This window comes from Pteropus alecto, unplaced genomic scaffold (assembly GCF_000325575.1).
Source record: "Pteropus alecto unplaced genomic scaffold, ASM32557v1 scaffold385, whole genome shotgun sequence".
NCBI lineage: Eukaryota > Metazoa > Chordata > Mammalia > Chiroptera > Pteropodidae > Pteropus > Pteropus alecto.
In genome coordinates this window covers 488,850-500,992 of record NW_006436543.1, presented here as the reverse complement: position 1 = coordinate 500,992, position 12,143 = coordinate 488,850, and the positions used below count along the sequence as shown (strand labels likewise).

The 12,143-nt window shown below is 32.7% G+C and overlaps 1 protein-coding gene across 7 annotated transcripts in view; it reads right to left on the bottom strand.

Moving 5' to 3' along the window:
* Positions 1–12,143, bottom strand: part of ATM (ATM serine/threonine kinase) — a 122,068-nt gene that overhangs the window by 89,449 nt on the left and 20,476 nt on the right. For 6 of the 7 annotated variants that reach the window (XR_003046797.1, XM_025047902.1, XM_006913430.3 and 3 more), the window contains 10 exons: positions 11,932–12,101; positions 10,919–11,290; positions 10,198–10,392; positions 9,295–9,390; positions 8,147–8,372; positions 5,761–5,886; positions 5,081–5,206; positions 4,069–4,158; positions 2,880–3,051; positions 1,923–2,122 (listed from right to left, as the gene is read on the bottom strand). Coding sequence is in view for 5 of the 7 variants with exons in the window: in XM_025047902.1 (XP_024903670.1) it covers positions 1,923–2,122; positions 2,880–3,051; positions 4,069–4,158; positions 5,081–5,206; positions 5,761–5,886; positions 8,147–8,372; positions 9,295–9,390; positions 10,198–10,392; positions 10,919–11,290; positions 11,932–12,101 (1,773 nt within the window). In the remaining 2 variants the exon portion in view is untranslated. Of the gene's footprint in view, positions 1–1,922; positions 2,123–2,879; positions 3,052–4,068; positions 4,159–5,080; positions 5,207–5,760; positions 5,887–8,146; positions 8,373–8,985; positions 9,077–9,294; positions 9,391–10,197; positions 10,393–10,918; positions 11,291–11,931; positions 12,102–12,143 lie in introns of those variants that run through there. The other variant, XR_003046798.1, reaches the window with a different exon arrangement.

The window sequence follows — 12,143 nt, the reverse complement described above, 5'->3', positions numbered from 1 at the left end:
GAGCCTTTGTACTTTCACCTGTAAAATGGGGATATGGCACTTACCTGGCCAGATTACTGTGAGGATTAAAAGAAATAACTGTAAAGGACTAGCAATTATTGTAAGAATTCAATAAATGCTAGTTGCTACCACTGTTGGGGTTAAGAGCCTGAGCAAAAATCTGAAACTATATTGTTTCCACCCTTCCAAAACAATGCTGGGGGATAGGACTTGACTGTTTAAAAGCTACTAACAAATTGTAGAAAGCAGAGATAATCATAGGCAGGGAAGAAGTCAAATACCCTGACCTATCTTTCTATAAAGCAACCTGGTAAGACTCTCTATGGCACTATGACTATTTCTAAGAGTTGTTAAATAATTTTCTGGCTGTAGTAAGAAATCAGACTTTTTTCCCTATCATCTATGTGTAAAAAAATTTCTTACTCCTCGGATATTATAAAAGAACATTAAATTGGATATTTTAAATATTTGACATAAAAGTCATGGTTGTGATGTTACTGAGTGTCTTGAAGTGCCTTTAAACAGCAAAACCTTAAGAAAAGCATACAGCCCTCCCCACTGGTCAGGACTGGAGACTTGATTAGTGTTTGCCAGGGTTGAAACCAGGGGATCAAACAAGGCTCAACCAAGCATGTTTGTTGGAGCCAGGGGCTCAACCATCATGTTCGCCACAGCTAGAACATGACCAGGGATTCTACCAGGAATTCAACCTTTATGTTTCCAAGAAGTTCTAATTAAGGAATCACCTAGCATGTTTCCCAAAGCTGGGAAAATCACCTGGCATATTTACCAATTTGCTGAGACTAGAGAAATGACCATGGATTCACCCAGCATATTCGCTGGGCCAGGGTCTCTCCACACATGGTCACCAGTACTAAGGCTAAGGGATGGCCCACATGGTCAGCAGAGTAGTTATATATATAAGAATATTGGGTAAACAAGGAAATGTATTGAGGTTCAGTGGAAAGCCCAGTTTCTTACTGATGGAAAAGGGAGTTATAAATACAGAAAAATAAACAAATCCTATGATGAATTTATTGGAATTGGAGACATCAATCAGCAGATGGATAGATTGATGTGGTATAGGGCAGGAGAGGGATTACTTTTGTAATATTCTCACGAAAGTCTAAATCTAAATATAATCATGAGGAAATATGAGAAAAACTCAAAGTAAAGAATTCTACAGAACAAGTAGCTATACTATTAAAAAATAGGAAAGTCATGAAAGATAAGACTAAGTAACAGTATCAGACTGAAAGAGACTGAACGGACCTGAAAACTAAATGCAGTAATAGTGTTATATTCCAGATGATTATACTGTTGTTATACAGGGAAGTATCATTGTTTTTATGACATATACACTGATGTATAAGGGGCATCACATCTGCAACTTAATCTTAAAATGATTCAGAAAGAGATGTGTATGTGCGCGCACGCGTGTGTGTGTGTGTAGAGAGAATACTAAGGCAAATGTGGTAAAATGTTAACAGTAGAAGCTTATGAAGGGAATATGAAGTTCTTATAGTACTGTAACTTTGTTATCACTTTGAAATTACAATAAAAAATTTAAAGAAAGTAAACTAAGGTCAAGGCGAGATTCAGACTTCAACTGCTACATTATTTAAGCATTATTTTTACATTCAGGAGCTGTGTTTCTTAGCCTAGTTTAAAATAATTTATAATAATTAATGATACTCGAATATAATAAATCTATCCAAAGTCCAAGTTTTAATGTTTCAGTATCCTCTTAAATTTTTTTCACAGCACATAAAAGAAGTGTATTTTATAACTAGTCTCAGATTCGTTTCTCAAGGAAGTGATTTCAAGTCTTCAAAGGTACTATGTGATTCTCACGTCAGTCCACTTCATTTAGCAGCAACACCACACAGAACTGAAGAGCTTTTTCATTTCACTTAACTCACCATGTGTAGGTGTAGCGGTTTAGTAGGGTCTAGAATGCTAGAATCAATTAACATTAACAATTTCCTCCGAATATCAGCTGCTCTAAATGACACAGTATTGGTAAGAGCCGTAGTTACACACATGCACAGGAACCTGACCATATCCAAAAGAAGTAGATCTTGCTTTGACAGATGTTCTTCAGCTAAAGGACTCATGGCCCCTAAAAGGAAAAAGCACTTGGTAAACTAAACAACCACATATGTTGACACTCAAATGTCTTCCCCTCTACCAAAAAAAAAAAAAAAAAAAAAAAGTATATGGAAAACAAAATTACAGTGAAATTGGTTACACACTGAAAGCCTCAAAATTCTTCATAAAAGGTTACTGAAGGATTCTGTCATCAATAATCTATTTTTAAAAAGCTGTATAAACAAACAGTACTGTAATACTGTTAATTATGGGGAAATAGAAACTTAAATTTCTGACTGTAATGAATGGTCAAGTAAATTATGGTATATATGTTAATTGGGATATTATGAGGCCGTTACTGAGTATGATTATCAATATTAGTAGCTAAATGAAAAAAATGCTTATAAGTTAACATTTGAAGAAAACAAGGTATTAGAAGGCATTTGAATGTTGATGCTGATTACAATTTTCAAAGGGTCTGTAAAGAAATGACAGGAAAAAGGCTAAAAGTGATGGCATTATGGGTGCTTTTTTTACTCTTCTGTTTTCTATTTTCCTAATAATCTATCATATGATTTTCTTTAGTAATTATTTAAAATTTTCTCTATATAGAATAGGAAACTAATAAATTTAAACAATCAAAGAATCTAATGTAGAAAGGAACAATCCTAATAGACTATACTAAAAGGAAATAAAATGAGCATAAAATTGGTATGTATGAGGCCTTTTGTAATGTCAAATCAACACAAAGAGGTAAAAGAAATCCCAAACAGTAAATTTGTATTTACCGATAGTAAGCTGGCTCTCTCCAGATTCATTTGCATCACTAACACTACTAGCAGGGAAATCACTACATACACTCATGGATGACTGATTCTCCATCTCCATTAGATTTTCATTAGTGTTATCTTCCATTGATTCTACTTCTTTATAGTCAAGTGGCTTTTTGATAAAAGATGACTTCAAAGAAAAGAAAAATGTTTTTTCAGGTTGACTTCTTTCAGAAGCATGCTGTAATTAAAACTCACCTAATCAAACAATTTAAGGTTCATGTGTTATGAACACTGCAGTATTATTTCTATTAAATGCCCACTAACAGAATAATATGCAATCTTAAATAATTTCTCATACTTATTTTATACTACCTAAAATTGGTAAGAGTCTAGGGAAAATTATACATTGGTATGACTATTTTAGAGGACAATGATTGTAGCCAGTAAAAGTAAAATTCACGTTCCTTCTGAAAAAGTAATTTCATTTCTAGAGTTTATCCTAAATCTTTCATAAGCACAAATACAAGTAGACAAAAGTGTAAGAAACTTTAACACAGGATTCTTTGTGACCGTAAAGAAAAAAAAAACTACTTAAAATGTTAATTAAGACCTGATGGGCTAAAAATACATATGCTACTGCTAAAAAAAAAAAAAAAAAGTCAGGTATAACACAATGTAGCAACATGGAAAAATTATCAAGATTTATTATTAAATGAAAATAATCAAATTACGGATTTTTTTTTTCACTCATTAGATATTTGAGTATCTTCTAAGTGCGCCATGTACTGTTCCAGACAAAAAAGTATGTATGGAAAAAGCTCGTTTGTGTGGAAGAAATATAAATGCCACAATGAGAATATGTTCCCCGTCTGGCAAGGTTTTTGTTATTTTTAAGGATAGATTATTATTTTGAATTTTGATATAGTGTCGCACAGAAATAGGTATGAGCCTGGATGATTAGTATCTAATAATTCAGTCTATTTTATTTATTGAGAAACTAAAAGCCAAGCACTATGCTAGGTAATGATATTAAAAAGCAATCAATAATATCCTCCCTCTCAACCAAGTAATTTTAATATCCACATTTTAAAAAACATAAGATGCCATATATTAGATGTATCCTTATTTAAGAGAGGTTTCAATGGAAAAAAAAAAGCATCTTAGAATCAATAAAATACAGTATTAAAACAGGAAGCATACTTACTAAACTTCTACAAATATCTGCAATATCATTCACTAGCTTTGATGTTAACAATCGTAGGAAAAAGCCAGATGCAATTTTGTTTGGATTGTGCTGTAATTAAGACAAACAAAAAAAACATGCAAACAAAGAAATAAAAACAAAACAATTTTTCTTGGCAGATAATATTTTCTCTATCTTGAATGAACTGTAGATTTTCCTTTATACTGGAAATTATCATAAGAAGCATGGATAAAAAGTTTACTATTGGGGCTAAGATATAAATTACTTCAAAAATACTAATCTCTTTTCTTAGACTAATAATAACTATAGCACATATCTTTCATTGTACATAAAGACATTAAAGTAAAATACCAGCTAATGATCGTACACATAAGCAATAATTGTAGCTTATTCTTCCACTTCTCTCCTTCCCCACTTGTAATAAAACATAAAAAAACACAATCCAAAACCAAAAATACATGCTGATAATATTAATGTATGGCCATGTACTTAATATTAGATTCCAAAAATGTATCCAATTATTATCCACATTCTGGCCTGGCTTAGGTACCTGTCAGGCCCACTCTAAATCAAAACAAAGACTACACACAGCAGCACTCTTTCTACCAAATTTTATGTAAGACTCTCTGGACAAAAGGAGTAATGTTATGTGCCAGAATTGTTTATCTTTGTGGTGCTCACTAGCCCTGGTATCGTGGTATGCACATCACATAGCTAACAGTCAACAAATTTTTATTAAATGAAAATATCCTGGCAATAAAAGAGTCACCTCTATAGTAAGTACTTAAAAGTGGGAAGATCATCTCAGAAACCTTCCTGAAATGATGAAATTAGTTTAATGAGGAATTCAGAGTACCTATTACTTTATTCCTCTGGATACTACTCTTTATTTACCAATTTAATTTTAAATCAGTGTATAAACTTATGAATGGACCAAAAAAGAAAAAAATAACACCAACCAGTTACCAACCCCTCAGTTAGGCTATACTGTCAAGTAGAGAGAACATCTTACCTTGGTACAGTTACATAAGCACCTTGTACATAGATGCATCATTTCTCTCAAGGAAACAATTCTAGATTCCTCATTTGTCTTATTTTTAAACAGAGTGATACTTTCTCCTGCACACTGCATTAGAGACTATTAAAAATAAAAGAAGGAAAAATCTAAATTCCAGTTAAAATTATAGTTTAGTTATTCCTTTTTAAAGTTTTACTTAATGGGAAAATTAAGTGCTTCAAGAAGTTATACTTGGTTTATAGTATAATTAAAAATTATAAACAATTTTTCTAAATGACAAATCTTATACCTTGTTCTTATAAATCAGGCAACTGACAGAGTAGTACCCAGAGATGAAATAAGTTTCATGCTGTGGACCTACTTGATTAACACTCATAGTTAAGGATTATTTAGGATAATTGATCATAGGAAAAACTTTTAAAAGTACAGATAAAAAACAATATTTTTGTTAATGAGATTAAATTTTAATGTGATATTATTTCAATTACTATATTTATAGTTGGCTTAAAATAATTTCAAATGTTAAAGATACATAGTATCATTTCTTCTCAGATTGCATAAATGAAAGGGTTAACCTACATAAAATTTATGTTTTCCAAATAAATACACCAATTTTCCCATGAATATATTTCCTTCAACTTAATCCAGAATTTTATTTGCATAAATTCTCCTACCTTAGCTTTCTGGAATAATTCTGATTTATATGCTTCCTCTTCAGTTATTACACCCACGAAACAATAGCAACCAAGAACACCCACCAAAAGACTTGAACACCGAACAAGCGTTCCTGTATTTGTAGTCTTAAAGTAAAACACAAATAAATATATATAGTTCATAAATAATTTTGAGTATTCTATGATTATCTCATATAAGAACAAACTTTATGTATATATTAAGAAATAAAAGTTCAATTAATTGAATTAATAGTGGCATAATTCCAATCATCTCTAAAAAGCATTTAAGAGATCTCTGCATTAAAAATGATCTACCTTTTGACCCAGTAATTCCACTTCTAGGTATTTTCCAAAGAAAATCAAAATACTAATTCATAATGATCTATGCACTCCTATGCTCAATCCAGTGCTATCCACAACAGCCAAGATATGGAAGCAACCTAAACGCCTATCAACAGACGACTGAATAAAAAAGTCATGGTTCACATATACAATGGAATATTACTCAGCCATGAAAAAAAAAATGAAGTCCTAACACATGCAACAACATGGATGGACCTAGAGGTTATTATGCTGAGCAAAATATGTCAGAGAAAGACAAATACCATATGAATTTGCTTATATATCGAATCTAAGGGAACAAAATTAACAAACTAATCAAAAAACAGACTCACAAATACAGGGGACAATCTGGTGACTGCCAAAGGGGAGGGGAGTTGCGGGGCTTGGACAAAGGGGTGAAGGGCTAAAGAAGTATAAATTAGTAATTGAGATATGGTCTTAAGGATGAGGAGCACGACATAGGGAATATATAGTCAGCAGTAATGTAATGGCTAGGTGTAGAGCCAGAGGAGTGACAGGGTAATCATAAATCTCTAACCAATGTACTGTATACTTGAAACTAATAATAAAATGCTTTAAAAAAATTAAATTCCATATGTGAAGTCAACATGAACCATGATCCTAATTCCAAAATAAATTGTTCAAAATTGAAAAAAAAAAAAAAAATGAGAGAAGGATCTGCAGAGTTGTGATAACCAGAATTCTCAGGAAAAATAGAAGTTATCTCCTAATGGCTAAGATCTCTCCTCTTAAAGTGGCACAGTGTACTGCACACCTGGCCCTTAACTATTTGAGATAAGAAGGAAAAATATGATAGGCAAATAAATGTCTTAGAACATAAACAGAAATTAGATTCATACTGAGACATTAAAATGACATTTTGAGCTTCTAAAGAACAAGAACCTTGATTTATTCAGCTTTTTAGAGTCCATGGACTAGCACAAATATTTTTCAAAGTAGATACTGCTTTAGCCAATTTTATAGAATTATGTAAGAATTTGCAAAGACTACCCAGAAAAATAAGATTTTTGGATTTTTTGATCCTATATTGTAGGTAATGGCATTTTAGGGGAAAACACAGAAGTCCGTGTTATTTTGTAATGGAAGTTGTTACAACTGTGATCCAGAAGAATGTCAGAATTGAGGGTAAGGCAGATAGATGAAATAGGCACACTGTCCCTTCTCTGGCTCTTTAGCTCACTATCTCTAAATACTGAATTCACTCATTTGAGTAGCTTTTAGGTTTTATTTTATTCAACAAATATTTTATCATCTACCATGTAACAAGGCATCATGGCAGATATAAAGATTAAAAAAATATGTCCTTTAAGGAGCTTATAACATGATATAAGAAACATTTACATATAAAACATATACACAAATTATGGTACAAAGAAAATGCTGTCATTTAAAAACAGAAATATTAAGTACTATAAAAATTAAAAGATGAATTATTATGGCTGAGGTTATCTAAGAAAGGCTTTAGCAAGGATTTTGACATGTGGATGATTCGAACATAGAGAAATGGGTAGAAAACATGGGAGTTTTGGCAAGACAATAGCACACATGAAGAGAATTTTAAGAGGACAACGGAAGTGATATGAGAAATTACTACATGACTTCTAAAATATGGGTGACTGCTAGTTCATTTATTACAATAAACACTTCTGCCTCTTCGAGCACCACCAAAATCTATTAGATCAGTTTCAATTATGTCCTTTTATTGTAACATCTCCCACCACTTAATGCGAAGTTCTTTTCATCAAATAATTGCTATGCTCAAAACCATTATCATTCCCCATTAACTCACCTAAAGAATTCTACTTCTTTAGTGTCTACCAGAATCTTGGTACATTGAAAATACCAAATTATTCATCAGTTTTCCTTTTTTCATGTTTTCTCAACATGCACACATGTACTGTCACTATGCTTTTAAAGGAAGTTTCTCACCACTCTTAGTGCCTTTCCTGTTCATTTCTTCTTCCTAACAGTCTACCAAAGTGGAATCAAATACAGGCTTTAATTTTTTTTTTGAAAATCTCACCTCATACGAGTAGTTATTTAGAAGCTGTTCTGACAACCCCAGAAGATAGCGATCCAGTGATTCCTTGAGATTTTGGTGGACAGAAAAGCATATACTGGATTGGTGCTTTTCTACAACACAGTCTTTCGCAACGGTTAAAAAATCCATCTTGTCAAAAGTTGTCCGAAGAAATAATTCTTCAACTGCTGAGAATGAAGGCTCTTCTTTATCTTTTTGGTGTTGTTCACTTCAAGAAAGTAAGATCTTTAATTTATAATCAAACTACCTTATACTTTACCTTCATACAGCACCAATATATTACAAATGAAAACATTAACTCAGAGTCTACATTATTCAAAGACTGCTTATACAATTAATTATTCTTTTAAATGCTTCTCTTCTTTGGACTTTGGTACGTACTTGTACCAAATTTCGTTATTCAGTAGCAAATTTTACTAATAGATGGACAAAAGAAATATAAGTTATGATCTCAAAAATAAATCCCCCCCTAAAATATTAAAAAGAACACCATAACACCAGGTATAAACCTGAAGAATAACATTATCTAAAAACATTTCCCTTTTCAATCTCTGATTTCTCCAACATGTAGAATTTCTTTCATCTTATGCCCTCTTGAAGGAGATTCTTCATGCCAATCTTCATGCCAATGCATCATCTTCAGTCACAGTAATAAACATGCCAATGCGTCATCTTCAGTCACAGTAATAAACATAACCCTTTGAGTCAATCAACTAAAATGAGGTTTTTGGATTCATTTTTGTTTTCCGTTTCCTCGATTATCATTAGTTTTTAAAGCTAACAAAATCAGATTTTAATTGACATATAAAAATGAGTCATACCTTTAAGGAACTCGTTTCACATAATTTTTTTGTTCTTAATTTCCCATCGTAACCATTCTACTTCTTCCATTAGCAAATGTCACATGTCACACTATAAAGCATTAAAAAATAATAAACTAGATCTAAAATTACAGCAAATAAATTGCAAACACTGAATTAAAAGAAACTTTTCCCTGGCTAACAGTTGTGATTTTTTTTTAACTTGACCAATTTAGTTCATAATTTTTAAGATGTAGTTACTATTCTGCTAAAATTATTTATCTTTGCAATTAAAGTTATATCTTAACAGAACTCTGTTAGACAACATACCATTCTGGCACACTCTGGAAAAAATTCATTGCATCTTTACAGTTTTTCATAGTGAGACTCACAAGGATTTTCTCCAGTACAAGATGAGGAAAATCACTGTAAAGCAAATTAAAAACCTTTACTTAGAAGACCAAAAGTCATCTAAAGTAGTCTTTAAATTAAACATCCATGTTTGGCTTTAATACTGACCTCTAAAATTTGCATTCAAAATTAAAATTGCTTTCATTTATAAGGAATTTTTTAACATCTGAAAGAATTATTTAGAGTGCATACATTTTTTTGTTACTATTGTTCTCAATACTTCCTAGAAGCAGAAACATGTCCAATTTTTAAAGCTCATTTCTGAAACAAAATAATTATGAAATTAAAGTGAAAGCACTAGGATCCAGGGTCTGTTCTCCAACCATTCAGTTCCAATTACTAACTATGGAAAGCTTAAGTGGGCAAGCTGCTCCTCATCCTAGTGCTAAGTCCCATTTTGTCTTTTTCTCGTTTCTCCTCCCACCACCGATTTCACATTTCACTCAGAAGATACTGTCATTATGATTCCAGAATACACTGGAACCGAATATATGTTCAGACAGACCTATTTACAGAAGGTCACGAAGGGTCACATAAGTGCTCAGAGTTACATGTATATTCTTTGTGCACATCCTAAGCCCTTATCCTCACTGACTAGACAGAGAGACAAGAACAAAGTACTTGGACAAAGATCCAGGTACAAAAATGCAGAACGCTGTAAAAACAAGGGGACTACTTAATATTTTTAGGGCTAGCTCTGGGAATCCTGCATTATCACTGTGAAATAAAACCATCTAGTTTCTTAAAATAATTGAGGGCACCTTATAAAACAAACCCCAAAAAACAGCTAATGAACTCAACATGCTAATGAACTCAAATTACCTGTGAAGAGTTGGAGGCAGCTCTGTCCTGTCTTCAAAGTCATCCTCTAACTGATAGAATAAGAGCCATTTCATTATTAATTCTTTTAAAGAAAGACTTCTATTTACTTCACATATATTCTGCTCCATTCCCATTTTTACTGTTTCTGGAACCACACAGATGGTCAGTGCCAACATCAAACAGCATACTGCAGGACTATAACAAAACAAAAGATGATTAATGTTAAAAGTAATCTCTTTGAGGACAGAAACCTTGACTGTCTATCACCAGGCCACCAATGCTTAGGACAGTGCCTGGCACATGGTGGACATGTTGTATACTTCTGTTGACTAGATGAACACAAGAAAGTGTAAAAAGTTTGACTGCATTTGAGAAAATTCCTGATTAGAGGACGTAGTACTATTAAAATATAAGGTTTATGAATCCTGAGCAAACAAGTAATTGTCAAATTACAGATAAAAATATTTAAACACTTAATTCTTTAAAACTGGCCTTAGTAACTTCTCCACATCTGAAACTAAATTTGCATTTATTTATTTGCACTTCCTGGATAAGCATCAAAAAGCATCTGAAATAGAATTTAACAATCTTTAACTGAAGTTACAAACTCTAAAAATCAGGGGGTTGGGAAATACACACACACACACACACACACACACACACACGCACGCACGCACGCAATGAAAACTGCAAAATCTCATACAATGCATAGACAACTTACCATGAAGGTCTACAGGCTGATCCAGTAAATAACTTCCAGAATTCTCTGTCAACTTCAACTAAACTCCCTTGAATTATGGCTCCAAGTAAGCCAAAGTTTTCAGCTTGTATTTGTTCAGAACTTATCCTGCGAAAGGTAATAGACCAAATTTTAATCCAGAGTTTCAATAAATCTGACTTTTGTGAGCTTTCGAGATCTGATTTCTTGCTTTGACACAGAGCAACTTCCATAAGGCATCGTAACACATATGGTGTGCGTTCCCCACGTCGCTGTTGAGGTAGAAGCTGGTGTAGTATCATTAATAATGGTGACAGCTCACAGTTAGGTAAATTTGCAGGATATTTTGATATTAATTGGGTTGTAATCTGTAACCTAAAAGAAAAAAATATAATTAATTTGAAAATTATTCTATTCCATTAACAAGTTAAAAGAAAATAAATATATAGACACATTACCATTATAATATACTAGAGTATCACCATCATCATTTTCCATACTAATCTCAAGAGTATACTGACTCTTAATTTTTATTAGGCCCTATTTCCTAAAGTGGCAAGAAGACTGACAACTTTTCTGGCTACCTGGGTAAGCTCTCATATATTTCCCTTAGGTTGTTAAAACATAGATTGTTAAAAGATTATTAAATTACTTTCTTCCTAATCTAATCCTATTAGCAGGTGCTACATATGCTAACATCTCTTTGTGTTGAGGTGTACAACTCAGTGGGTTCCATGAGGCACACACTGATTGCCTACTAGACAGCCATTCTCCCTTCTTCCTTGTTATGGTAATATGCTTAAGAAAGGTGGCCCTGTCCCTCACCCTAGCAGATGAACCATAGTGGCTGATCTCAGCGCGTCCTGGGATCACCTTCTCCTTTGTCAGTGACCGGTTTGGAAGTAGACAAATGACCTAATTCTAGCTAATAATATTAAAAGATTCTGTCCGAGGTCTTATAGAAAAACTAAATGAGACTAAAATGACACTGAAAGAGGAAAAAAGTGACATTTTACCAAGGCACAAGTTCAAAATCATTCTGTGACTTCTGAAGATGATCTTTTATTACGTCCCAGCCTAATTCTATTTTCCTCTTTTTGCAAGGTACACTGTAAGCATTAAATTCTCTTTGTGTGATGGTATAGGACTGAGAAATCTCCAAAGATCTGGTATCTTCATTAAAAACCTGTAAAATTAAAAAAGGAAAACCTATTTTTTTTACATTGCT